Source organism: Oncorhynchus keta, chromosome 17, assembly GCF_023373465.1.
Source record: "Oncorhynchus keta strain PuntledgeMale-10-30-2019 chromosome 17, Oket_V2, whole genome shotgun sequence".
NCBI lineage: Eukaryota > Metazoa > Chordata > Actinopteri > Salmoniformes > Salmonidae > Oncorhynchus > Oncorhynchus keta.
The window spans coordinates 52,386,709-52,414,208 of NC_068437.1; the positions used below are offsets into that span (position 1 = coordinate 52,386,709).

The following is a 27,500-nucleotide window of genomic DNA, read 5'->3' on the forward strand; positions in this document are numbered from 1 at the left end:
ATAACATCTGCTAACCGTGTGTATGTGACCAATAACATCTGCTAACCGTGTGTATGTGACCAATAACATCTGCTAACCGTGTGTATGTGACCAATAACATCTGCTAACCGTGTGTATGTGACCAATAACATCTGCTAACCACGTGTATGTGACCAATAACATTTGATTTGATTTGATTTGAGTGTGTTTACTTAAACCATCTCATCATTAAGGTTTTGGACTAGAGAAGAGAAACCCGGCCTCGTATTTCACTAACAATTAGAGTTATTAAACAGCTGACCATCTGTCTCTCTGCCGCGCTGACTGATTACTCTCCCTCCACGCGGCCCGGTGAAATTCCTGGTGTGACCGCCTTTTTGAGCGGGGGGTTGTGAAGGGCACGGCAAGTGTACGTGTGTCATGATGCCCGAGGGAACTCTCTTCGGCTATCGACCTCACGCCTAAGGAATGTCCCAAGGTTTTTTGCATTATAGTGTCAGTAAAGAGGTTAGGGGGTCACCCCCCAAAAGGCCCAGGTCTGTGTGTGGCCTGGGGAGAGGCAGGCGATACCCCTGTGACCTTGTCAGCTTTGACAGAAACAGGATAACGGCGGCGCTGTCGTTCCTCTCCTGACGCCTGCTGTCTGTCTTAGACGCAGCAACACCAAGCTCTGGGTGAACAACACAACGCAGGGTGAACACAAAACCTTTAAAACACTTCTCTGTGTTGTCACAGCAACCTACAAATAATCAACGAATTGACACTGGGGAATGAGGATAGTAAAAAAAAATAAAAACCCACCTGTTTCACTGGCACACACTGTTTGTTCCTTTTGACCACATGACCACATGGCATACAGCTGTCTACAAAGCCTGAGACGCCATTATCAACACCACACCACCTGGCCATGCCAGTCAGTCTAATGGTCCTCATCAAACAGTCGTCAAAGCAACACTGTCAGGACCAGAGGTCACTAAATAGATATCAGAGTCAGAGATAGGCAAGTCACATGACCGCCCTCTCCAGTTACCACAACTGTTTCTAAACTGCGCCCACCTTTCTGTCCAACGAGGTCATATCTTGGGCAATTCTTCTGTCCAGAAAGTTTAGTATACAGGTTGTGGTACACTTTACCCTGTCCGGTTTACTGTCTGCTCGAAACCAACGAAGGACGTTAATTATGGAACTGTTTGGTTTCAGTTGAGATGACTACTCTAAGAATACACTGGTTAAGTTTTTCGGTATACTTTATTGTCTGCTACTTAGTGCTTCTTCATTGATTTACCTCATACTGAAGGTCACTGTTACTAAAGTGCTTTCAAAGCAATTTAAATCCAAGTGCTGTTGACTTACTAAGGATTCCATTTCAACATATGTTGTCAGCTGTTGATCTGTTCTTGTCCATGCTGGTCTGTCTGTCTGTCTGTCTGTCTGTCTGTCTGTCTGTCTGTCTGTCTGTCTGCGGAATACCACGGATACTCCGTCACTCTCCTGACCAGTCAATTATTGTGTAGCCTAGTACCTCTAGTGGAATTTAACTGTCCTGTCTACTCTACTCTCTCTCTCTCTCTCTCTCTCTCCCCCCCCTCTCTCTCTCTCTCTCTCTCTCTCCCTCCCTCTCTCGCTCTCTCTCTCTCACTCTCTCCCTCCCTCCCTCCCTCCCTCCCTCCCTCCCTCCCTCCCTCCCTCCCTCCCTCCCTCCCTCCCTCCCTCCCTCCCTCCCTCCCTCCCTCCCTCCCTCCTCTCTCTCTCTCTCTCTCTCTCTCTCTCTCTCTCTCTCTCTCTCTCTCTCTCTCTCCCTCCCTCTCTCTCTCTCCTCTCTCTCTCTCTCTCTCTCTCTCTCTCTCTCTCTCTCTCTCTCTCTCTCTCTCTCTCTCTCTCTCTCTCTCCCTCCCTCTCTCTCTCTCTCTCTCTCTCTCTCTCTCTCTCTCTCTCTCTCTCTCTCTCTCTCTCTCTCTCTCTCTCCCTCTCTCTCGCTCTCTCTCTCTCCCTCCCTCTCTCTCTCCCTTTGTCTCCCTCTCTCTCTCCCTCTCTCCCTCTCTCTATTAGCATGGGAAACATATGTTTACATTGCCAAAGCAAGTGAATTAGATAATAAACAGAAGTGAAGTAAACAATAAAACATTTACAGTAAACATTACACTTTCAAAAGTTCCAAAAATATTAAAGACATTTCAAATGTCTCTCTCTCTCCCTCCTCCACTCGTAGACATTAAGTCAATTATGGGTAGGAAGCTAAATCTGACCCTGGATCTGTATTCCTCTCTCCTCCAGACTCCAAGGCCATTGTGGACGGTAATCTAAAACTGATCCTAGGTCTGATCTGGACTCTGATCCTGCACTACTCCATCTCCATGCCCATGTGGGAGGATGAGGATGATGAGGAGGCTAAGAAACTGACCCCCAAGCAGAGGCTGCTGGGATGGATCCAGAACAAGGTGCCTGAGCTACCCATCAACAACTTCCACCGTGACTGGAGGGACGGCAAGGCCCTGGGAGCCCTGGTAGACAACTGTGCCCCTGGTAAGAACTGACTCAGGAACAGTTTAGTGTGAGGCCCTGGGAGCCCTGGTAGACAACTGTGCCCCTGGTAAGAACTGACTCAGGAACAGTTTAGTGTGAGGCCCTGGGAGCCCTGGTAGACAACTGTGCCCCTGGTAAGAACTGACTCAGGAACAGTTTAGTGTGAGGCCCTAGGAGCCATGGTAGACAACTGTGCCCCTGGTAAGAACTGACTCAGGAACAGTTTAGTGTGAGGCCCTGGGAGCCCTGGTAGACAACTGTGCCCCTGGTAAGAACTGACTCAGGAACAGTTTAGTGTGAGGCCCTGGGAGCCCTGGTAGACAACTGTGCCCCTGGTAAGAACTGACTCAGGAACAGTTTAGTGTGAGGCCCTGGGAGCCCTGGTAGACAACTGTGCCCCTGGTAAGAACTGACTCAGGAACAGTTTAGTGTGAGGCCCTAGGAGCCATGGTAGACAACTGTGCCCCTGGTAAGAACTGACTCAGGAACAGTTTAGTGTGAGGCCCTGGGAGCCCTGGTAGACAACTGTGCCCCTGGTAAGAACTGACTCAGGAACAGTTTAGTGTGAGGTCCTGGGAGCCCTGGTAGACAACTGTGCCCCTGGTAAGAATTGACTCAAGAACAGTTTAGTGTGAGGCCCTGGGAGCCATGGTAAGTTCCGGGGTCAGCTATGAGTTACGGTGGTGAGAGGTCAGGGGTCAGCTATGAGTTACTGTGTTGAGAGGTCAGGGGTCAGCTATGAGTTACTGGTGAGAGGTCAGGGGTCAGATATGAGTTACTTTGGTGAGAGGTCAGGGTCAAATATGAGTTACTGTGTTGAGATGTCAGGGTCAGCTATGAGTCAGTTATTGTATTTGATATGGTATCATGGTATCATTTACACAGCCTGGTGGGGTCAGTAGGCCTCAGTGGTCATGTTGAGCCAGAGAGAGAGAGACGGAGAGAGACAGAGAGAGACAGTGAGAGACAGACAGACAGACCGAGAGAGAGAGAGAGAGAGATCGACAGACAGAGAGAGAGAGACAGTGAGAGACAGACAGACAGACAGACTGAGAGAGAGAGATCGACAGTCAGAGAGAGAGAGATTGAGAGAGAGAGATCGAAAGAGAGAGAGATTGACAGACAGCGAGAGAGAGATCGACAGACAGTGAGAGAGAGAGATCGACAGACAGAGAGAGAGAGACAGTGAGAGACAGACAGACAGACTGAGAGAGAGAGATCGACAGTCAGAGAGAGAGAGAGATCGAGAGAGAGATCGAAAGAGAGAGAGATTGACAGACAGCGAGAGAGAGATCGACAGACAGTGAGAGAGAGAGATCGACAGACAGAGAGAGAGAGAAAGAGAGACAGACAGACAGAGGACGCCCCTGCCAGCTGTCGCTGACTGAGTGAAGGAGCTCTCTCAGGCCCAGAGGTCGTAAGCCTGGCTTTAGTGTTTATAGCCTCCACACACAGCAACGCCAAATTTGGGCACGATTCCTCTTCATCTGCCAAGGGACATGTGCTTAGATGCTTGGGGTTTAAAAACAGCCTGTTCTGTGCTGGAAATGCATGAGGATGAGCTTTGGAGCAAGAGTGCCAAGATTCACAAGGATGACTCGTTGACTTGAAAGCACTCCAATTTGACCAGAGGTTACAGCACACTCTGACCCTCTGACACGAAGCCTTAGCAAGACACCTTTTTCTTGTGTTCTAGAATAGAGAGTCTAGAACAGTGTGGTTGACTGTTTACATGGCTAGAAATCCTGGGACATGTTACAGCAGCTCTCCGACACCCAGCTAGCTACAGATGGTGTGACCATACAAGGCCATGGTTCTTTATTCAACCCCTAACAGCATTTAGAAAGTTGTCAAATCCTTCTCCAGTCCAATCCTTAGTTAGGCTTATGTAGTTAAGTTAAGCATTTGTCTAGACTGACCACTGCTAGGTTTATTTGGAGATAACAGGTGTATATATAGTATAGTATATATGCCATTTAGCAGACGCTTTTATCCAAAGCGACTTACAGTCATGTGTGCATACATTCTACGTATGGGTGGTCCCGGGGATCGAACCCACTACCCTGGCGTTACAAGCGCCATGCTCTACCAACTGAGCTACAGAAGGACCACGCGGTGTACACCACCAGGTGTACAACAAGAAAAGACATCCTCGCCTTTGTTTCTGACTATTTCTCCTGTATCCCTGACGATAATCTTCTGTGTCCAATTGAAATGTAATAAAGCTCTGAAATATTATATTTTGGGGTGGAGGAGACCAGGCTTAAGTCCAAAGCTGAAATCACCTAGAACTTGAAACACAGAATGTTCTCCTTCTACGGTAGTTCTACTGTCTTAATGCATTCCTTTCAGAAGATCCAACCGTACTCCACCAAAACGTTGGTGATTTTTAAATCATCATGTTATTGTCGGTGACAGTGAAATGAACCACCATGTGATGCATACACACCCATTGTTTCAAGTTGCCATAGTAACGTTACAGTAATATCACACAGCAGCTCCGCGGCGTGTCCGGTAATAACAAGATAATAGACTCGTGTTGAGCGACTGTCAGGGAACTCACTGCACAGCTAACAGCTAATCCACTTTAAGCATTAGCAGCACACGGCAGGTTTAGCACGTAGAAATATAACCACACTCCAGTCAACCTGTCACAGACCCATTGACTTGAATGAGAATGCTCGTTCTAGTAAGTCTATTTCGTTGGCCGTTAGCCTGTCTGCTTTAGCCTTCTGTGTCCGACAGGGGAAGTACAAATACGTCTGTTGCTTTCGTTGTTTTGAAATTCGTAGCCCTTCCATCGAAGGCTAGCAATGCACCTATCTATACAAACTGGAGCAGAGCAGCGTGGGTAAATACAGGGTCACATGGGGTGGTAGGGTGTTAGTAGCAGTTAGGAGTAGTAGCAGTTAGTAGTAGTAGTAGTAGTAGTTAATAGTAGTAGTAGTAGTAGTAGTAGTAGTAGTTAATGGTAGTAGTAGTAGTAGTAGTAGTAGTAGTGGTTAATAGTAGTAGTAGTAGTAGTAGTAGTTAATAGTAGTAGTAGTTAATAGTAGTAGTTAATAGTAGTAGTAGTAGTTAATAGTAGTAGTAGTAGTTAATAGTAGTAGTAGCAGTTAGTAGTAGTAGCAGTTAGTAGTAGTAGCTAATAGTAGTAGTAGTTAATAGTAGTAGTAGTAGTAGTATCAGTTAGTAATAGTAGTAGTAGTTAATAGTAGTAGTAGTTAATCGTAGTAGTAGTAGTAATAGTAGTAGTAGTTAATAGTAGTAGTAGTTAATAGTAGTAGTAGTATTAGTAATAGTAGTAGTTAATAGTAGTAGTAGTACTAGTACTAGTTAATAGTAGTAGTTGTAGTAGTAGTTAATAGTAGTAGTAGTAGTAGTTAGTAGTAGTTAATAGTAGTAGTAGTTAGTAGTAGTAGTTAATAGTAGTAGTAGTAGTAGTAGTTATTAATAGTAGTAGTAGTAGTAGTAGTAGTAGTAGTAGTAGTAGTTAATAGTAGTAGTAGTAGTAGTAGTTAATAGTAGTAGTAGTTAATAGTAGTAGTAGTAGTAGTTAATAGTAGTAGTAGTTAATAGTAGTAGTAGTTAATAGTAGTAGTAGTAGTAGTAGTAGTATTAGTAGTATTAGTAGTAGTAGTAGTAGTAGTAGTAGTAGTAGTTAATAGTAGTAGTAGTAGTAGTAGTAGTAGTTAATAGTAGTAGTAGTTAATAGTAGTAGTAGTAGTTAATAGTAGTAGTAGTTAATAGTAGTAGTAGTAGTTAATAGTAGTAGTAGTTAATAGTAGTAGTAGTAGTAGTTAATAGTAGTAGTAGTTAATAGTAGTAGTAGTAGTAGTAGTTAATAGTAGTAGTAGTTAATAGTAGTAGTAGTAGTAGTTAATAGTAGTAGTAGTTAATAGTAGTAGTAGTAGTAGTTAATTGTAGTAGTAGTAGTTAATAATAGTAGTAGTTAATAGTAGTAGTAGTAGTTAATAGTAGTAGTAGTTAATAGTAGTAGTAGTTAATAGTAGGGGAATAGTGATGAAGTTGTGACCAGATGGGACACTGTTATATTTCTGCACAATCGTAACCCCAATCCCATTCTAAAACCTCTATCTTTCCATACTTCCCCCCCTCTCCCTTTCTCCTGTCTCTTCCCTCTCTCCCTCTCTCCCTCCTTCCCCCTCTCCCTCTCTCCTGTCTCTTCCCTCTCCCTCTCCCCTGTCTCTTCCCTCTCTTCCTCTGTCCTGTCTCTTCCCTCTCTCCCTCCTCCCCCCCTCTCCCTCTCTCCTGTCTCTTCCCTCTCTCCCTCCTTCCCCCTCTCCCTCTCTCCTGTCTCTTCCCTCTCTCCCTCCTCCCCCCCTCTCCCTCTCTCCTGTCTCTTCCCTCTCTCCCGCCTTCCCCCCCTCTCCCTCTCTCCTGTCTCTTCCCTCTCTCCCTCTCTCCCTCCTCCCCCCTCTCCCTCTTTCCTGTCTCTTCCCTCTCTCCCTCCTTCCCCCCCTCTCCATCTCTCCTGTCTCTTCCCTCTCCCTCTCCCCTGTCTCTTCCCTCTCTCCCTCTCCCCTGTCTCTTCCCTCTCTCCCTTTCTCCTGTCTCTTCCCTCTCTCCCTTTCTCCTGTCTCTTCCCCCTCTCCCTTTCTCCTGTCTCTTCCCCCTCTCCCTTTCTCCTGTCTCTTCCCTCTCTCCCTCTCTCCTGTCTCTTCCCTCTCTCCATCTCCCATGTCTCTTCCCTCTCTCCCTCTCCCCTGTCTCTTCCCTCTCTCCCTCTCTCCTGTCTCTTCCCTCTCTGCTGTCTCTTCCCTCTCTCCCTCTCTCCTGTCTCTTCCCTCTCTCCCTCTCTCCCCCCCCCCTCTCTTTCCTGTCTCTTCCCTCTCTCCTGTCTCTTCCCTCTCTCCCTCTCCCCTGTCTCTTCCCTCTCTCCCTCTCTCCTGTCTCTTCCCTCTCTCCTGTCTCTTCCCTCTCTCCTGTCTCTTCCCTCTCCCCTCTCTCCTGTCTCTTCCCTCTCTCCTGTCTCTTCCCTCTCTCCTGTCTCTTCCCTCTCTCCTGTCTCTTCCCTCTCTCCCTCTCTCCTGTCTCTTCCCTCTCTCCTGTCTCTTCCCTCTCTCCTGTCTCTTCCCTCTCTCCCTCTCTCCTGTCTCTTCCCTCTCTCCTGTCTCTTCCCTCTCTCCCTCTCTCCTGTCTCTTCCCCCTCCCTCCCTCCCTCCCTCCCTCCCTCCCTCCCTCCCTCCCTCCCTCCCTCCCTCCCTCCCTCCCTCCCTCCCTCCCTCCCTCCCTCCCTCCCTCCCTCCCTCCCTCTCTCCTCTCTCCTGTCTCTTCCCTCTCTCCCTCTCTCCCTCCTTCCCCCCCCCTCCCTCTCTCCGTCTCTTCCCTCGGTCTCTCCCTGTAGGTCTGTGCCCCGACTGGAAGGCCTGGGACCCTAACCACCCTGTGGAGAATGCCAGAGAGGCCATGCAGCAGGCTGACGACTGGCTGGGCGTGCCCCAGGTAAGACACAATACTCTGGGGTGACAGTTCCAGGGAAAGCCCCATGAAGCCACACGTAGTGGAGCCAGTGAATGAGGTTGGGGATAATATCCACTGAGAAGCAATGGGTCTTTATACTACAATGTATTTACTTTTGGTTTGTTATTCAGTGAACATTTAAACAAGATGTGTTTGTAAATTATGTGTTTGTTGGAGTGTTTAGATGCACATTCAATACTAAGATGATAAGGTGTAGATTTGTTAGATTCTCTAAGGTGTATATTTGTTAGATTCTCTAAGGTGTATATTTGTTAGATTCTCTAAGGTGTATATTTGTTAGATTCTCTAAGGTGTATATTTGATAGATTCTCTCAGGTGTAGATTTGCTAGATTCTCTAAGGTGTAGATTTGTTAGATTCTCTAAGGTGTATATTTGTTAGATTCTCTAAGGTGTAGATTTGCTAGATTCTCTAAGGTATAGATTTGTTAGTTTCTCTAAGGTGTAGATTTGCTAGTTTCTCTTCTGAAACAGAATCTGTGAGCTGTACTATTTGTGTGAGTGTTTCTCTACTTGTTTATCTGACACAGCCGTACATAGTCTGGGTTAAGAAGGACCATTAGTGACATGGCATAGCCTTACGGTGAATATTGAGCAGAGTGTGTGCCATGGATTCCCAGGCCCAGGGGGTTGAATTCTCCGCAGGCTGAGGGCTGTACCATGGGCTGTAGATGAGGTGTGGGAGAGTGCTTGGCTCAGGGCTAAATCCCCTGACTGCATGGCTTACTGAGGCCGCAGTCCTGCTGTACCAGGGTTAAATATAGACAGACAGCTTTACACCAGACTGATACTACCAACATGGCAGAGGGAAGGAAGAGGAGAGAGACAATTATATAGAATAGATTATAAATACATTATAAATAGTATCTAGGCAATGTGCCTTCACATTGGTATACAGAACAAATACATGTACATGTCTGTCTCCCTGTCTGTCTGTCTGTCTGTCTGTCTGTCTGTCTGTCTGTCTCCCTCCCTCCCTCCCTCCATGTCTGTCTCCCTGTCTGTCTGTCTCCCTGTCTCCCTCCCTCCCTGTCTGTCTGTCTGTCTGTCTCCCTGTCTGTCTCTATCCCTTTCGGTCTGTCTCCTTGTCTCCCTGTTGGTCTGTCTCCCTGTCTGTCTGTCTGTCTCCCTGTCGGTCTGTCTGTCTGTCTCCCTGTCGGTCTGTCTCCCTCCCTGTCTGTCTGTCTCCCTGTCTCTGTCTGTCTGTCTCCCTTCCTGTCTGTCTGTCTCCCTGTCGGTCTGTCTGTCTGTCTGTCTCCCTGTCGGTCTGTCTCCCTCCCTGTCTGTCTGTCTCCCTGTCTCTGTCTGTCTGTCTCCCTTCCTGTCTGTCTGTCTCCCTGTCGGTCTGTCTGTCTGTCTGTCTGTCTCCCTGTCGGTCTGTCTCCCTCTCTGTCTGTCTGTCTCCTTCCTGTCTGTCTGTCTCCCTGTCTGTCTGTCTCCCTGTCTCTGTCTGTCTGTCTCCTTCCTGTCTGTCTGTCTCCCTCCCTGTCTGTCTGTCTCCCTGTCTCTGTCGGTCTGTCTCCCTTCCTGTCTGTCTGTCTGTCTCCCTCCCTGTCTATCTGTCTCCCTGTCTCTGTCGGTCTGTCTCCCTCCCTGTCTGTCTGTCTCCCTGTCTCTGTCTGTCTGTCTCCCTTCCTGTCTGTCTGTCTCCCTCCCTGTCTGTCTGTCTCCCTGTCTCTGTCGGTCTGTCTCCCTTCCTGTCTGTCTGTCTCCCTCCCTGTCTGTCTGTCTCCCTGTCTCTGTCGGTCTGTCTCCCTCCCTCCCTGTCTGTCTCCCTCCCTGTCTGTCTCCCTCCCTGTCTGTCTCCCTCCCTGTCTGTCTGTCTCCCTGTCTCTGTCTGTCTGTCTCCCTTCCTGTCTGTCTGTCTCCCTCCCTGTCTGTCTGTCTCCCTGTCGGTCTGTCTCCCTCCCTGTCTGTCTGTCTCCCTGTCTCTGTCGGTCTGTCTCCCTCCCTGTCTGTCTGTCTCCCTGTCTCTGTCTGTCTGTCTCCCTTCCTGTCTGTCTGTCTCCCTCCCTGTCTGTCTGTCTCCCTGTCGGTCTGTCTCCCTCCCTGTCTGTCTGAAAACAGTTGTGCTATGAACTCTGTTCCCCAAGGAGCAAATGGGTTTAAGTCAAGTTAGACAGTTGTACAGTATTAACCTGACACCCTCTGCTTGTTGCCTAGGTGATCGCCCCTGAGGAGATTGTCGATCCGGATGTGGATGAACACTCAGTGATGACCTACCTGTCCCAGTTCCCCAAGGCTAAGCTGAAGCCTGGCGCTCCCCTCAAACCTAAAGGCGTTCAGCTGTACCCCAACAAGGCCAAGGCATACGGACCTGGTGGGTGCTCACTGAGATAGAAACCATGAACAGTGTAGTTGAATCAGGACTTGGGTTGAGAAATTCCCGGAAACATTCCCAAAATCCCCATATTTCTCAGGAATCTCGGTTGCATGATTCTGGGGAATCAGGATGCAATAAGCAGGGAAGGAAACTTCCCTCCAGGATTTCAGAAACATAGTCTGGGTCAAGAACGGCCAGGCACTTTTACAATGTTTCTGGGGTTATTTGCAACCCAAGCAACTGATAAGCATAATTGATTGTTTTATACACATAGACTCAAACATATCTAACTGGCCATCTCCCACTGCCTCCCGTAGGTATTGATTCCCACGGAAACATGGTTCTGAAGCCAGCAGTGTTCACAGTGGAGACTCTGCAGGCAGGTCAGGCCGAGGTGCTGGTCTATGTGACCGATCCCGAGGGACACACTGAGGAGGCTACGGTGGTCTTCAACAATGACAAAAACAGGACCTACACTGTCACTTATGTACCCAAGGTTGAGGGTGTCCACAAGGTAAACAAATGGCTGCCATCAATATCCCGTGTAGATTTATGTCATGTATTTACATTACGTTACTTTAGTAAAACTGTACATTACTCTACTTATATTTTTTCTTGACTTGCTTTCGACTTAACTTGTCTTTATTTTGCAATCTACACATCTCATCGTCACAATGTACCACAAGAGCATTGGAAACTCACAGGAACATTTCAACGTTTACCCCCCCCCTCAGGTAAAAGTGCTGTTTGCAGGGCAGGACATTGACAAGAGTCCCTACACAGTGAACGTTGCCAAGGCCATGGGCGATCCCAACAAGGTCCAGGCCAGAGGACCAGGGCTGGAAGCTACCGGCAACGTGGCCAACAAACCCACCTATTTCGACATCTACACCGCAGGTAAGGAGCGGGAAGTCAACCATGATGGATCTTCAACCAGGTTGGACAAGAAACACAGTAACACTGATCAGATCAGTTGCTGGACAAAACTGGAGACACTAGAGGGAATCCAAAAGATTTACTGAGGATGCTACAGCAGCCCCTGAATTATTGACATATTTCTGCTGTAGTGTACAGGGCCTTTACTAGTCCTGTATTAGCAGACTGATATCTGTAGTGTACAGGACCTTTACTAGTCCTGTATTAGCAGACTGATATCTGTAGTGTACAGGACCTTTACTAGTCCTGTATTAGCAGACTGATATCTGTAGTGTACAGGACCTTTACTAGTCCTGTATTAGCAGACTGATATCTGTAGTGTACAGGACCTTTACTAGTCCTGTATTAGCAGACTGATATCTGTAGTGTACAGGACCTTTACTAGTCCTGTATTAGCAGACTGATATCTGTAGTGTACAGGGCCTTTACTAGTCCTGTATTAGCAGACTGATATCTGTAGTGTACAGGACCTTTACTAGTCCTGTATTAGCAGACTGATATCTGTAGTGTACAGGACCTTTACTAGTCCTGTATTAGCAGACTGATATCTGTAGTGTACAGGACCTTTACTAGTCCTGTATTAGCAGACTGATATCTGTAGTGTACAGGACCTTTACTAGTCCTGTATTAGCAGACTGATATCTGTAGTGTACAGGACCTTTACTAGTCCTGTATTAGCAGACTGATATCTGTAGTGTACAGGACCTTTACTAGTCCTGTATTAGCAGACTGATATCTGATAGTAGCAGGACCTTTACTAGTGTACAGGACCTTTACTAGTCCTGTATTAGCAGACTGATATCTGTAGTGTACAGGACCTTTACTAGTCCTGTATTAGCAGACTGATATCTGTAGTGTACAGGACCTTTACTAGTCCTGTATTAGCAGACTGATATCTGTAGTGTACAGGACCTTTACTAGTCCTGTATTAGCAGACTGATATCTGTAGTGTACAGGACCTTTACTAGTCCTGTATTAGCAGACTGATATCTGTAGTGTACAGGACCTTTACTAGTCCTGTATTAGCAGACTGATATCTGTAGTGGACCTTTACTAGTCCTGTATTAGCAGACTGATATCTGTAGTGTACAGTCCTGTATTAGCAGACTGATATCTGTAGTGTACAGGACCTTTACTAGTCCTGTATTAGCAGACTGATATCTGTAGTGTACAGGACCTTTACTAGGACAGACTGATATCTGTACTTTACTAGTCCTGTATTAGCAGACTGATATCTGTAGTGTACAGGACCTTTACTAGTATTAGCAGACTGACCTTTACTAGTCCTGTATTAGCAGACTGATATCTGTAGTGTACAGGACCTTTACTAGTCCTGTATTAGCAGACTGATATCTGTAGTGTACAGGACCTTTACTAGTCCTGTATTAGCAGACTGATATCTGTAGTGTACAGGGCCTTTACTAGTCCTGTATTAGCAGACTGATATCTGTAGTGTACAGGACCTTTACTAGTCCTGTATTAGCAGACTGATATCTGTAGTGTACAGGACCTTTACTAGTCCTGTATTAGACAGACTGATATCAGACTGATAGTGTACAGGACCTTTACTAGTCCTGTATTAGCAGACTGATATCTGTAGTGTACAGGACCTTTACTAGTCCTGTATTAGCAGACTGATATCTGTATGTAGGACCTTTACTAGACCTGTATTAGCAGACTCTGTAGTGTACAGGACCTTTACTAGTCCTGTATTAGCAGACTGATATCTGTAGTGTACAGGACCTTTACTAGTCCTGTATTAGCAGACTGATATCTGTAGTGTACAGGACCTTTACTAGTCCTGTATTAGCAGACTGATATCTGTAGTGTACAGGACCTTTACTAGTCCTGTATTAGCAGACCGATATCTGTAGTGTACAGGACCTTTACTAGTCCTGTATTAGCAGACTGATATCTGTAGTGTACAGGGCCTTTACTAGTCCTGTATTAGCAGACCGATATCTGTAGTGCCGGCAACATTTATTTTACCCCCAAACAACTTCCTGCGGCTATGCATTTACTCCGAGGGCCCACAACATGTTTCCTTGTTTTGATCACATGGTTGATCAACAGCATTTTGATTGGTGTCTTCCTGTTGTCTTGTACAGGTGCTGGTAATGGTGATGTGAGCGTTGTCGTCGTGGACCCTGAGGGGAAGAAAGACACAGTGGAACTGATTTTGGAAAACAAAGGGGACAGTGTTTTCCGTTGCACCTACCGGCCCATGTTGGAGGGCCCCCACACCATCCACATCCTGTTTGCGGGTCAGGAGATCCCCAAGAGCCCCTTCAAAGTTCAAATCGCAGAGGGTGAGTTAGCACTGAGCTAACCAACTGTCACTAACTATCACCAACTGTCACCAACTATCACCAACTGTCACTAACTATCACCAACTGTCACTACAAAAATCACTGTTGGAAAATTGTGTCGTTCCGTTGTCGATCTGTCACTCTCTAGTTCCACAGTCTACAGCTATCTCGATCCCACCACGGCGGTACTAACAGGTTGTCACGACGACCAAGACCAGTTTAGTGTACTATGTTAAAGTTAAATGAACATCCTGTCTGTGATTTGTAGCTCCTCCCTCTATGGTGGGTCCTCCTCCAGTCCAGATTATCCCCCAGTCTTCCTTCACCTCTCCCGGGGGGGGGAAGGAGCCAGCGGGCAAGAAAGGGGGTGTCCCTACCCCCAAAGGCAAAAAGGGTCGACCAAGTTAGTATGGGCCCTCCAGGTGGACGCCTGCGCCCGTCGTTTTGCCCGCTGATATGCTAGCCGTGCCCCACCGTCCCTGTGCACTATACTCTATGCCATTTGCCCTATGCCTTGCAGGGGCCCTGTTTGCTTCCTGTGTCGGGGGCAATGCTATACCATCTGAGTGCCTTGCAGGTGCCCTGTTTGCTTCCTGTGTCGGGGGCAATGCTATACCATCTGAGTGCCTTGCAGGGGCCCTGTTTGCTTCCTGTGTCGGGGGCAATGCTATACCATCTGAGTGCCTTGCAGGGGCCCTGTTTGCTTCCTGTGTCGGGGGCAATGCTATACCATCTGAGTGCCTTGCAGGTGCCCTGTTTGCTTCCTGTGTCGGGGGCAATGCTATACATTTACATTTACATTTAAGTCATTTAGCAGACGCTCTTATCCAGAGCGACTTACAAATTGGTGCATACACCTTATGACATCCAGTGGAGCAGCCACTTACAATAGTGCATCTAAATATTTTTAGGGGGTGAGAAGGATTACTTACCCTATCCTAGGTATTCCTTGAAGAGGTGGGGTTTCAGGTGTCTCCGGAAGGTGGTGATTGACTCCGCTGTCCTGGCGTCGTGAGGGAGTTTGTTCCACCATTGGGGGGCCAGAGCAGCGAACAGTTTTGACTGGGCTGAGCGGGAACTGTACTTCCTCAGTGGTAGGGAGGCGAGCAGGCCCGAGGTGGATGAACGCAGTGCCCTTGTTTGGGTGTAGGGCCTGATCAGAGCCTGGAGGTACTGAGGTGCCGTTCCCCTCACAGCTCCGTAGGCAAGCACCATGGTCTTGTAGCGGATGCGAGCTTCAACTGGAAGCCAGTGGAGAGAGCGGAGGAGCGGGGTGACGTGAGAGAACTTGGGAAGGTTGAACACCAGACGGGCTGCGGCGTTCTGGATGAGTTGTAGGGGTTTAATGGCACAGGCAGGGAGCCCAGCCAACAGCGAGTTGCAGTAATCAAGACGGGAGATGACAAGTGCCTGGATTAGGACCTGCGCCGCTTCCTGTGTGAGGCAGGGTCTTACTCTGCGGATGTTGTAGAGCATGAACCTACAGGAACGGGACACCGCCTTGATGTTAGTTGAGAACGACAGGGTGTTGTCCAGGATCACGCCAAGGTTCTTAGCGCTCTGGGAGGAGGACACAATGGAGTTGTCAACCGTGATGGCGAGATCATGGAACAGGCAGTCCTTCCCCGGGAGGAAGAGGAGCTCCGTCTTGCTGAGGTTCAGCTTGAGGTGGTGATCCGTCATCCACACTGATATGTCTGCCAGACATGCAGAAATGCGATTCGCCACCTGGTCATCAGAAGGGGGAAAGGAGAAGATGAATTGTGTGTCGTCTGCATAGCAATGATAGGAGAGACCATGTGAGGTTATGACAGGGCCAAGTGACTTGGTGTATAGCGAGAATAAGAGAGGGCCTAGAACAGAGCCCTGGGGGACACCAGTGGTGAGAGCGCATGGTGAGGAGACAGATTCTCGCCACGCCACCTGGTAGGAGCGACCTGTCAGGTAGGACGCAATCCAAGCGTGGGCCGCGCCGGAGATGCCCAACTCGGAGAGGGTGGAGAGGAGGATCTGATGGTTCACAGTATCGAAGGCAGCCGATAGGTCTAGAAGGATGAGAGCAGAGGAGAGAGAGTTAGCTTTAGCAGTGCGGAGCGCCTCCGTGATACAGAGAAGAGCAGTCTCAGTTGAATGACTAGTCTTGAAACCTGACTGATTTGGATCAAGAAGGTCATTCTGAGAGAGATAGCGGTAGAGCTGGCCAAGGACGGCACGCTCAAGAGTTTTGGAGAGAAAAGAGAGAAGGGATACTGGTCTGTAGTTGTTGACATCGGAGGGATCGAGTGTAGGTTTTTTCAGAAGGGGTGCAACTCTCGCTCTCTTGAAGACGGGAGGGACGTAGCCAGCGGCCAGGGATGAGTTGATGAGCGAGGTGAGGTAAGGGAGAAGGTCTCCGGAAATGGTCTGGAGAAGAGAGGAGGGGATAGGGTCAAGCGGGCAGGTTGTTGGGCGGCCGGCCGTCACAAGACGCGAGATTTCATCTGGAGAGAGAGGGGAGAAAGAGGTCAGAGCATAGGGTAGGGCAGTGTGAGCAGAACCAGCGGTGTCGTTTGACTTAGCAAACGAGGATCGGATGTCGTCGACCTTCTTTTCAAAATGGTTGACGAAGTCATATCTGCAGAGAGGGAGGAGGGGGGGGGGATTCAGGAGGGAGGAGAAGGTGGCAAAGAGCTTCCTAGGGTTAGAGGCAGATGCTTGGAATTTAGAATGGTAGAAAGTGGCTTTAGCAGCAGAGACAGAGGAGGAAAATGTAGAGAGGAGGGAGTGAAAGGATGCCAGGTCCGCAGGGAGGCGAGTTTTCCTCCATTTCCGCTCGGCTGCCCGGAGCCCTGTTCTGAGTGCCTTGCAGGGGCCCTGTTTTCTTCCTGTGTCGGGGGCAATGCTATACCATCTGAGTGCCTTGCAGGGGCCCTGTTTGCTTCCTGTGTCGGGGGCAATGCTATACCATCTGAGTGCCTTGCAGGTGCCCTGTTTGCTTCCTGTGTCGGGGGCAATGCTATACCATCTGAGTGCCTTGCAGGGGCCCTGTTTGCTTCCTGTGTCGGGGGCAATGCTATACCATCTGAGTGCCTTGCAGGGGCCCTGTTTGCTTCCTGTGTCGGGGGCAATGCTATACCATCTGAGTGCCTTGCAGGGGCGCCTGCCGCCTCGCCTGGGGCAGCTTGATGTTGGAGACTGATATTTCTAGCCCCATTTTGTAGCAAAGTGAACGTTGTAGTCACAAACTGCCCAGCAACGTTATTTCAGTCTTTGTGAGACAGTGCTTCACAGATTGCATTATGAAAATGCAGTGTCAGATGTTTATCGCTTGCTGTGATTCCTTGATCTTGGGTTAGCATTCATAGGTTTGATTCGCTTCAAACTAATGAGCCCAAGCCAAGTCTGCAATCAGCGCTTCCGTGAAATGTCATTTTGTCAGTTGATGCCTGGATTCGCCACTCATTTTTTATGCTGCGACCATTACATGAGTGTGTATTATATGACGTGACTCTCCTACATTCAGCACTGTGCTGTTCCTCCTCTGCTGCATTGTGTTCATAGCTGGCATCCTATGGGAATCGATTGACTGATGATGTTCTGTGTCCTTCAAGAAGGCATTCATGCAGCATCTTGTTTGCATATGGCGTTATACCGTATGGGAATGTTTATCAGTCTATCTATCTATCTATCTATCTATCTATCTATCTATCTATCTATCTATCTATCTATCTATCTATCTATCTGTCTGTCTGTCTGTCTGTCTGTCTGTCTGTCTGTCTGTCTGTCTGTCTGTCTGTCTGTCTATCTATCTATCTATCTATCTATCTATCTATCTATCTATCTATCTATCTATCTGTCTGTCTGTCTGTCTGTCTGTCTGTCTGTCTGTCTGTCTGTCTATCTATCTATCTATCTATCTATCTATCTATCTATCTATCTATCTATCTATCTATCTATCTCTATCTATCTATCTATCATCCTATCCATCCATTCAATTCAGGGGCTTTATTGGCATGGGAAACATGTGTTAACATTGCCAAAGCAAGTGAGGTAGATAATATACAAAAGTGAAATAAACAATCAAAATGAACAGTAAACATTACACATACAGAAATGTCAAAATAATAAAGACATTACAAATGTCATATTATGTATATATACAGTGTTGTAACAATGTATAATGTACAAATATATCAATAGATCCCATACTGTTAGGCCAGTCTATGTTCCACTGTCCTTAACCATGCCTCTCTCTCCCTCTCCAGCCATCAATGCCAACGCGTGTCGTGCCACGGGCCGAGGCCTCCAGCCTAAGGGGGTGAGGGTGAAGGAGGTGGCAGACTTCAAGGTCTTCACCAAGGGAGCCGGCAGCGGAGAGCTCAAAGTCTCTGTGACTGGACCAAGTGAGTCAGCACTCTCTTCTCTCTCTCCTCCTTTCTCTCTCCTCCTTTCTCTCCTCCTTTCTCTCTCTCCTCCTTTCTCTCCTCCTTTCTCTCTCTCCTCCTTTCTCTCTTACCTCTCCTTCTTTCTCTCTCTCCTCCTTTCTCTCTCTCCTCCTTTCTCTCCTTCTTTCTCTCTCTCCTCCTTTCCCTCTTCTCTCTCCTCCCCTCTCTCTTCTCCTTTCTCTCTTCTCCCTCTCCATCTTTCTCTCTCTCCTCCTATCTCTCCTCCTCTCTCTCTCCTCCTTCTCTCCTCCTTTCTCTCTCTCCCCCTTTCTCTCTCTCCTCCTTTCCCTCCCCTCTCTCTTCTCCTTTCTCTCTTCCCCCTCTCCATCTTTCTCTCTCTCCTCCTTTCTCTCTCTCCTCCTTTCTCTCTCTCCTCCTTTCTCTCTCTCCTCCTTTCTCTCCTCATTTCTCTCTCTCCTCCTTTCTCTCTCTCCTCCTTTCTCTCTCTCCTCCTTTCTCTCCTCATTTCTCTCTCTCCTCCTTTCTCTCTTCTCTCTCTCCTTCTTTCTCTCTCCTCCTTTCTCCTTTACTATTTTATTATCCTCAACCATCTCTCTCTGGGAACTCTCTCTCCTCCTCTCTCTCTCCTCCTTTCTCTCTCTCCTCCTTTCTCTCTTCTCTCTCCTTCTTTATCTCTCTCCTCCTTTCTCTCTTCTCTCTCCTTCTTTCTCTCTCTCCTTTCTCTCCTCTTTCTCTCCTCCTTCTCTCCTATCTCTCTCTCTCCCTTTTCTCTCTTCTCTCTCTTTCTCTCTCTCCTCCTATCTCTCCTCCCCTCTCTCTCCTCCTTTCTCTCTTCTCTCTCCTTCTTTCTCTCTCTCCTCCTATCTCTCCTCCTTTCTCACTCCTCCTTTCTCTCTTCTCTCTCCTTCTTTCTCTCTCTCCTCCTATCTCTCCTCCTTTCTCACTCCTCCTTTCTCTCTTCTCTCTCCTCCTTTCTCACTCCTCCTTTCTCTCTTCTCTCTCTCCTTCTTTCTCTCTCCTCCTTTCTCCTTTACTATTTTATTATCCTCAACCATCTCTCTCTGGGAACTCTCTCTCCTCCTCTCTCTCTCCTCCTTTCTCTCTCTCCTTCTTTCTCTCTTACCTCTCCTTCTTTCTCTCTCCTCCTTTCCCTCTTCTCTCTCTCCTTCTTTCTCTCTTCTCTCTCTCCTTCTTTCTCTCTTCTCTCTCTCCTTCTTTCTCTCTTCTCTCTCTCCTTCTTTCTCTCTCCTCCTTTCTCCTTTACTATTTTATTATCCTCAACCATCTCTCTCTGGGAACTCTCTCTTCATACAACTTGCTGATCTTCTCTTTAATCTTTCAATGTAAATACTTTGACTTCCTCTTTGTTTGTTCCCTCTATAGTTTATTGGGTCATGAATTTGTGATGTGCATCAGAGGCTGTATCAGAGACTACAACAAGGTCCTGTTATTAATCATACTGTGCTTCTCCTCTCAGGTGGAGCAGAGGCACCAGTGAAAGTTAAGGATATTGGTGATGGTGTCTATGAGTGTGAATATCTCCCTGTCCAGACTGGTAAATACACAGTTAACATCACCTGGGGAGGACAACTCATCCCACGCAGGTGAGCATTATACTATCCACCAACCAGCCCCTGACTCAGTTTACAGTAACACAGACTCTGACTCAGTTTAACACAGCCCCTGACTCAGTTTAACACAGCCCCTGACTCAGTTTAACACAGCCCTGACTCAGTTTAACACAGCCTCTGACTCAGTTTAACACAGACCCTGACTCAGTTTAACACAGACCCTGACTCAGTTTACAGTAACACAGACTCTGACTCAGTTTACAGTAACACAGACTCTGACTCAGTTTAACACAGCCCCTGACTCAGTTTAACACAGCCCCTGACTCAGTTTAACACAGACCCTGACTCAGTTTAACACAGACCCGACTCAGTTTAACACAGACAAATTCATAGAAGACTACTTAGGATTTGTGGTAGTTTTTACTTACCTTAGCACTGATCTGGAATCAGTGTAAGACTATTTGTTAAATGTAAGTGTATACTACGGTTTTTATCTTGAATAAAAGTTGTTTCTGTGTCTCCCTCAGTCCCTTCGAGGTGGAGGTGAGTGAGGAGGTTGGCCCTCAGAAGGTGAGAGCTTGGGGCCCCGGGCTGCTGACCGGCCAGGTGGGCAAGTCAGCTGACTTCGTGGTGGAGGCCATCGGCACCGAAGTAGGAACTCTGGGTAAGTCAGGACATGAGGGCCCTGGGGCATTGTGGGTAATGTAGTTGAACCAGTAGAGTAATGGATTAGGTACTCTGCTTCTTGTCTGAAGACACCAGTTCAGTTGGTATTCTTACAGGTGAACAAGGGGACATTAACTGGGTGCCTCTTGACTGATTAGGAGACTAAAGTCTAAAGTTATTCATACTCCCTCCTCTCTCTAGGTTTCTCCATCGAGGGTCCGTCCCAGGCTAAGATAGAATGTGACGATAAGGGTGACGGCTCCTGCGATGTCCGCTATTGGCCCACTGAGCCAGGTGACTACGCCGTCCATGTCATCTGTGATGACGAAGACATCAAAGACAGCCCCTTCATGGCCCACATCCTGCCTGCAGCCAATGACTGCTTCCCTGAGAAGGTTAGCTCCACCCACCACTCCAGCTAGCTCCTCCCTTACTGGAGTAGTAGTCTTTATAAAACACGAAAACACACTGATGTGCACACACATAAACACACACAAAAACACAAACTAACACATAAACAAACTAACTAACGCATAAACAAATACAAACTAACTAACTAACGCATAAACAAACACAAACTAACTAACTAACTAACTAACGCATAAACAAATACAAACTAACTAACTAACGCATAAACAAACACAAACTAACTAACAAACTAACGCATAAAGAAATACAAACTAACTAACTAACTAACGCATAAACAAACACAAACTAACTAACTAACGCATAAACAAACACAAACTAACTAACTAACTAACGCATAAACAAATACAAACAAACTAACTAACGCATAAACAAACACAAACTAACTAACTAACGCATAAACAAACACAAACTAACTAACTAACTAACTAACGCATAAACAAATACAAACTAACAAACTAACGCATAAACAAACACAAACAAACTAACTAACTAACGCATAAACAAATACAAACTAACTAACTAACGCATAAACAAACACAAACTAACTAACTAACGCATAAACAAACACAAACTAACTAACTAACTAACTAACTAACTAACTAACTAACTAACTAACTAACGCATAAACAAACACAAACTAACTAACTAACTAACGCATAAACAAATACAAACAAACAAATAAACTAACTAACGCATAAACAAACAAATAAACTAACACATACATATAAATACATAATAAAATATGTCTCCTCTGCAGGTGAAAGCTTTCGGTCCAGGTCTGGCGCCCACTGGGGTCATTGTAAACAAACCGGCAGAGTTCACCATCGATGCCCGCGAGGCTGGCAACGGCCACCTCAAGATCTACGCCCAGGATACAGAGGGTGTCACCATCGACATTAAGATCACTGACAAGGGAGACGGCACCTTCCTGTGTGTGTACGTCCCCACCAAGCCCATCAAACACACCATCATCATCACCTGGGGAGACGTCAACGTGCCCAACAGTCCCTTCAGGGTGAGTAGGACCGACCCACTGGGGTTGGAACCCAGATCTCCTGTGCATTACCAGACTTCATTAGCCTGCTGAGTTAAAAGGCATTATTAGGTCAGGGACGGGGAGTCTTCAGGTCTCAGACAGACGAGGCAGTTACGTAAGCTCAGCCACTCCACTAGAAACGGATAAGACTATTTTAGGCAGCAACCATAGTGCTGTGTGTCAAGTACTGTGTCTGTGTGTATAGGTGATTGTTGGAGAGGGCTGCCACCCAGCCAAGGTCAAGGTGTATGGTCCAGGAGTGGAGAAGACAGGACTCAAGGCCAACGAGCCCACCTACTTCACTGTGGACTGTGCCGAGGCTGGACAAGGTACGTGTACTCAAAAGGTTCTTCAGCTTGTTCCTGTAGAAGAACCCTGTAGGGTTTCCAGGTAGAACCTTTTCACCCTGTTAGAACCCAATTAAAACCATTTCTTCCATAGAGAAGGCAGTTGACCATTGTCTTGCACTTGTTCTTGCTAATACCAACCTAACTTTAGTGCCTGCAGCTGTAGAAGATCAGAAATGTATGGCTGCTACGGCTACAGTATTATGAGATTTCTTCATATATAGATATGAAATGAAAGCTGATCCATTGACCTCCCACAGGAGACATTAGCATTGGGATCAAGTGTGCTCCAGGAGTGGTGGGCCCAGCCGAGGCTGACATCGACTTTGACATCATCAAGAACGACAATGACACCTTCACTGTCAAGTACACTCCGCCCGGTGCAGGGAAATACACCATCATGGTGCTGTTCGCCGAGCAGGTAAAACTACATTACCCAGAATCCTTCAGTCGAAGCGTTACTGTTACTATGTGGCTTAGCATCACAGCTATAATAATGGCACAGGAAGTTAGACCTGTGTTTGAGTTTTTGTTAAAAAAAAGTTGTACAGCAACAAAACTAATCCCGCATTTGTTTTCCAGGAAATCCCCATCAGTCCATTCAGAATTAAGGTTGATCCTTCCCATGATGCTGGCAAAGTGAGGGCTGAGGGCCCAGGACTCAACAAGACAGGCGTGGAGGTGGGTACTCCGACCCACTTCACCATCTTTACCAAGGGAGCAGGCAAGGCCAAGCCTGAGGTCCAGTTCACAGCAGCAGGCCTGAAGGGGGAAGCTGTGAGGGACTTTGAGATCATCGACAACCATGACTACTCCTACACCGTCAAGTACACGGCCGTTCAACAGGGCCAGATGACCATCTCCGTCACCCACGGAGGGGACCCCATTCCCAAGAGCCCCTTCAATATTACTGTGGCTCCTCCTATAGATCTGGGAAAGGTCAAGGTGACAGGACTCGACACCAGTAAGTTCTCAACTTTGTACACAATATAAAGTAAGGTTGAAGGGACCCACTTCTTGTATTCAGCTCTGCTTTGGTTGAAGGGGCCCACTTCTTGTATTCAGCTCTGCTTTGGTTGAAGGGGCCCACTTCTTGTATTCAGCTCTGCTTTGGTTGAAGGGGCCCACTTCTTGTATTCAGCTCTGCTTTGGTTGAAGGGGCCCACTTCTTGTATTCAGCTCTGCTCATGTGACTGTGTGGAGGTTGATTTACATGTGACTGTGTGGTGGTTGATTTACATGTGACTGTGTGGAGGTTGATTTACATGTGACTGTGTGGAGGTTGATTTACATGTGACTGTGTGGTGGTTGATTTACATGTGACTGTGTGGTGGTTGATTTACATGTGACTGTGTGGTGGTTGATTTACATGTGACTGTGTGGTGGTTGATTTACATGTGACTGTGTGGTGGTTGATTTACATGTGACTGTGTGGTGGTTGATTTACATGTGACTGTGTGGAGGTTGATTTACATGTGACTGTGTGGAGGTTGATTTACATGTGACTGTGTGGAGGTTGATTTACATGTGACTGTGTGGAGGTTGATTTACATGTGACTGTGTGGTGGTTGATTTACATGTGACTGTGTGGTGGTTGATTTACATGTGACTGTGTGGTGGTTGATTTACATGTGACTGTGTGGTGGTTGATTTACATGTGACTGTGTGGAGGTTGATTTACATGTGACTGTGTGGAGGTTGATTTACATGTGACTGTGTGGTGGTTGATTTACATGTGACTGTGTGGAGGTTGATTTACATGTGACTGTGTGGAGGTTGATTTACATGTGACTGTGTGGAGGTTGATTTACATGTGTGGAGGTTGATTTACATGTGACTGTGTGGAGGTTGATTTACATGTGACTGTGTGGTGGTTGATTTACATGTGACTGTGTGGAGGTTGATTTAATCATGTGACTGTGTGGAGGTTGATTTACATGTGACTGTGTGGAGGTTGATTTACATGTGACTGTGTGGTGGTTGATTTACATGTGACTGTGTGGTGGTTGATTTACATGTGACTGTGTGGTGGTTGATTTACATGTGACTGTGTGGTGGTTGATTTACATGTGACTGTGTGGAGGTTGATTTACATGTGACTGTGTGGAGGTTGATTTACATGTGACTGTGTGGAGGTTGGGTTTACATGTGACTGTGTGGAGGTTGATTTACATGTGACTGTGTGGTGGTTGATTTACATGTGACTGTGTGGAGGTTGATTTACATGTGACTGTGTGGAGGTTGATTTACATGTGACTGTGTGGTGGTTGATTTACATGTGACTGTGTGGTGGTTGATTTACATGTGACTGTGTGGTGGTTGATTTACATGTGACTGTGTGGAGGTTGATTTACATGTGACTGTGTGGAGGTTGATTTACATGTGACTGTGTGGAGGTTGATTTACATGTGACTGTGTGGTGGTTGATTTACATGTGACTGTGTGGTGGTTGATTTATAGAAGTAGAGGTGGGCAAGGACCAGGAGTTCTCCATCAACACCAAGGGAGCTGGTGGGCAGGGCGAGGTAGCCGTCAAGATGACCTCACCCTCCGGCCGACCAATCCCCTGCAAGCTGGAGTCAGACGCGGCCAATGGCGCCCACTCTGTGAAGTATATCCCCCCAGAGGAGGGGCCTTACAAGGTGGACGTCAGCTACGATGGGAACCCTGTCCCTGGATCCCCCTTCGCAGTGGAGGGAGTGATGCCTGCCGACCCTTCAAAGGTAATTTTTGTTTAAAAAAATTCAATCATCACTATCACTTTTTGCTTAAGTGGGTTACACTTCATTTGAAGGATGCCTACATAAGAACTTAATGAAACGTCCGTAACTCGTTCATAACACAGTCATAAGCAGTACGTGAGCCTACATGCAGTACAACCAGACGGCTGTACTGAAGCGTAGCAGTCCAGCGGTTCTGACATTCCTCTCTCCCTTAAGGTGCGCGCTTATGGCCCAGGCCTGAAGGGAGGCATTGTGGGTAAACCAGCTCCATTCGCCATCGACACCAAAGGAGCGGGCGCCGGTGGGCTGGGCCTGACGGTGGAAGGGCCGTGCGAGGCTAAGATTGAGTGCCAGGACAACGGAGACGGAACCTGCTCAGTTTTCTACTTGCCCACTGAGGCTGGAGAGTATGCCATCAACATTCTGTTTGGAGAGCAGCACATCCCTGGGTCTCCTTTCAAGGCAGCTGTGAAGCCATGTCTCGACCCCAGCAAGGTACACCTCCTGTATGCCTCGTTGTTGATTTATTGATAGGCCTGTTATTGATAGTTGTTGATTTATTGATAGGCCTGTTTGTTGTGTATGATTTACAGATACACTGTCCCGTGTATTTAGGATCATTATATGCTTTATATCTTAAGTATTGTATAAGTATTGTAGTATAAGTATTGTAGGACATCAAATTTGACATAGTATGGGTGTTTCTGAGTAAGTACAAAGATGTTAAAATAAACCTTAACTTAAACCTAAACCTGAACCTAAACCCGGACATAAACCTAAGCCTGAACCTAACAGCTAAACCTAAACCTAAACCTAACCCTACAGGTAACAGCCAGTGGGCCCGGCCTGGAGAAGGCCAAAGCAGGGGAACCAGCCTACTTCACAGTGGACTGCACCAGTGCTGGAGAGGCTGAACTCACCATTGAGATCGTCTCTGAGTCCGGGGCTCAGGCCGAGGTCCACATCCAGAAGACTGCAGATGGGACCTTCTCTGTCACCTACATCCCACCCTTCCACGGAACACACACCATTACCATCAAGTACGGGGGTCATGTTGTACCCAAGTTCCCCGCGGTCATCCAGGTGGAGCCGGCTGTGGACACCAGCGGTGTGCAGGTCTATGGACCAGGGGTGGAGCCCAGAGGTAAGGAGGAGGGAGTAGGATGAAGTGGTTCTTCTGTTGATGCATATTACAGTAGTCTATATCAAAGACTACTATAGCTATAGCTAAAGCATAATGCTACTACAGATAAAGACTACTATAGTTAAAGCATAATGCTAGACAGATAAAGACTACTATAGCTATAGCTAAAGCATAATGCTACTACAGATAAAGACTACTATAGCTATAGCTAAAGCATAATGCTACTACAGATAAAGACTACTATAGCTAAAGCATAATGCTACTACAGATAAAGACTACTATAGCTAAAGCATAATGCTACTACAGATAAAGACTACTATAGCTATAGCTAAAGCATAATGCTACTATAGATAAAGACTACTATAGCTATAGTTAAAGCATAATGCTACTATAGATAAAGACTACTATAGCTAAAGCATAATGCTACTATAGATAAAGACTACTATAGCTATAGCTAAAGCATAATGCTACTACAGATAAAGACTACTATAGCTAAAGCATAATGCTACTACAGATAAAGACTACTATAGCTATAATGCTAAACAGATAAAGACTATAATGCTACTATAGATAAAGACTACTATAGCTATAGTTAAGATAAAGCATAACGCTACTATAGATAAAGACTACTATAGCTAAAGCATAATGCTACTATAGATAAAGACTACTATAGCTATAGCTAAAGCATAATGCTACTACAGATAAAGACTACTATAGCTAAAGCATAATGCTACTACAGATAAAGACTACTATAGCTATAGCTAAAGCATAATGCTACTACAGATAAAGACTACTATAGCTAAAGCATAATGCTACTACAGATAAAGACTACTATAGCTATAGCTAAAGCATAATGCTACTACAGATAAAGACTACTATAGCTAAAGCATAATGCTACTACAGATAAAGACTACTATAGTTAAAGCATAATGCTAGACAGATAAAGACTACTATAGCTATAGCTAAAGCATAATGCTACTACAGATAAAGACTACTATAGCTATAGCTAAAGCATAATGCTACTACAGATAAAGACTACTATAGCTAAAGCATAATGCTACTACAGATAAAGACTACTATAGTTAAAGCATAATGCTAGACAGATAAAGACTACTATAGCTATAGCTAAAGCATAATGCTACTACAGATAAAGACTACTATAGCTATAGCTAAAGCATAATGCTACTACAGATAAAGACTACTATAGCTAAAGCATAATGCTACTACAGATAAAGACTACTATAGTTAAAGCATAATGCTAGACAGATAAAGACTACTATAGCTATAGCTAAAGTATAATGCTACTACAGATAAAGACTACTATAGCTATAGCATAATGCTACTATAGATAAAGACTACTATAGCTATAGCTAAAGCATAATGCTACTATAGATAAAGACTACTATAGCTATAGCATAATGCTACTATAGATATTGACTACAAGTCAATAGACTACCAGTCAATAGGCTACTAGTCAATAGACTACCAGTGTGGCAGTATTGCTGGTAAGGTTTCTCAACTTGGACATACATTTTTGCCAACATATGACTAACCTTCGTTTAACCAGCTAAACAGCTGGTTACTATAGCTAAAGGCTAAGGTTACTATAGCTAAAGGCTAAGGTTA

The 27,500-nt window shown here is 46.3% G+C and overlaps 1 protein-coding gene and 1 long non-coding RNA gene across 7 annotated transcripts in view; both read left to right on the forward strand.

The window, feature by feature from the left end:
- The window catches only part of LOC118396076 (filamin-C-like), a 52,563-nt gene that overhangs the window by 4,368 nt on the left and 20,695 nt on the right, over nt 1-27,500 (forward strand). Inside the window, exons 2-19 of one of the 2 annotated variants that reach the window (XM_052466539.1) lie at nt 2,254-2,502; nt 7,871-7,968; nt 10,169-10,325; nt 10,646-10,842; nt 11,063-11,225; nt 13,373-13,573; nt 13,842-13,976; nt 17,818-17,955; nt 19,436-19,562; nt 20,057-20,193; nt 20,397-20,590; nt 21,382-21,639; nt 21,866-21,989; nt 22,268-22,428; nt 22,590-22,971; nt 24,468-24,730; nt 24,947-25,225; nt 25,556-25,874. In XM_052466539.1, the coding sequence (XP_052322499.1) occupies nt 2,254-2,502; nt 7,871-7,968; nt 10,169-10,325; nt 10,646-10,842; nt 11,063-11,225; nt 13,373-13,573; nt 13,842-13,976; nt 17,818-17,955; nt 19,436-19,562; nt 20,057-20,193; nt 20,397-20,590; nt 21,382-21,639; nt 21,866-21,989; nt 22,268-22,428; nt 22,590-22,971; nt 24,468-24,730; nt 24,947-25,225; nt 25,556-25,874 (3,582 nt within the window). The remainder of the gene's footprint in view (nt 1-2,253; nt 2,503-7,870; nt 7,969-10,168; nt 10,326-10,645; nt 10,843-11,062; nt 11,226-13,372; nt 13,574-13,841; nt 13,977-17,817; nt 17,956-19,435; nt 19,563-20,056; nt 20,194-20,396; nt 20,591-21,381; nt 21,640-21,865; nt 21,990-22,267; nt 22,429-22,589; nt 22,972-24,467; nt 24,731-24,946; nt 25,226-25,555; nt 25,875-27,500) is intronic. The other variant, XM_052466540.1, reaches the window with a different exon arrangement.
- LOC127908347 (uncharacterized) lies at nt 23,429-24,404 on the forward strand. 5 transcript variants are annotated; one of them, XR_008066956.1, is made up of 3 exons: nt 23,429-23,808; nt 23,935-24,012; nt 24,352-24,404. It is a non-coding gene; the product is annotated as an uncharacterized LOC127908347 (long non-coding RNA). The 5 variants fall into 5 exon arrangements; XR_008066954.1 differs by having other exon boundaries at nt 23,429-23,756; XR_008066957.1 differs by having other exon boundaries at nt 23,935-23,986; nt 24,170-24,394.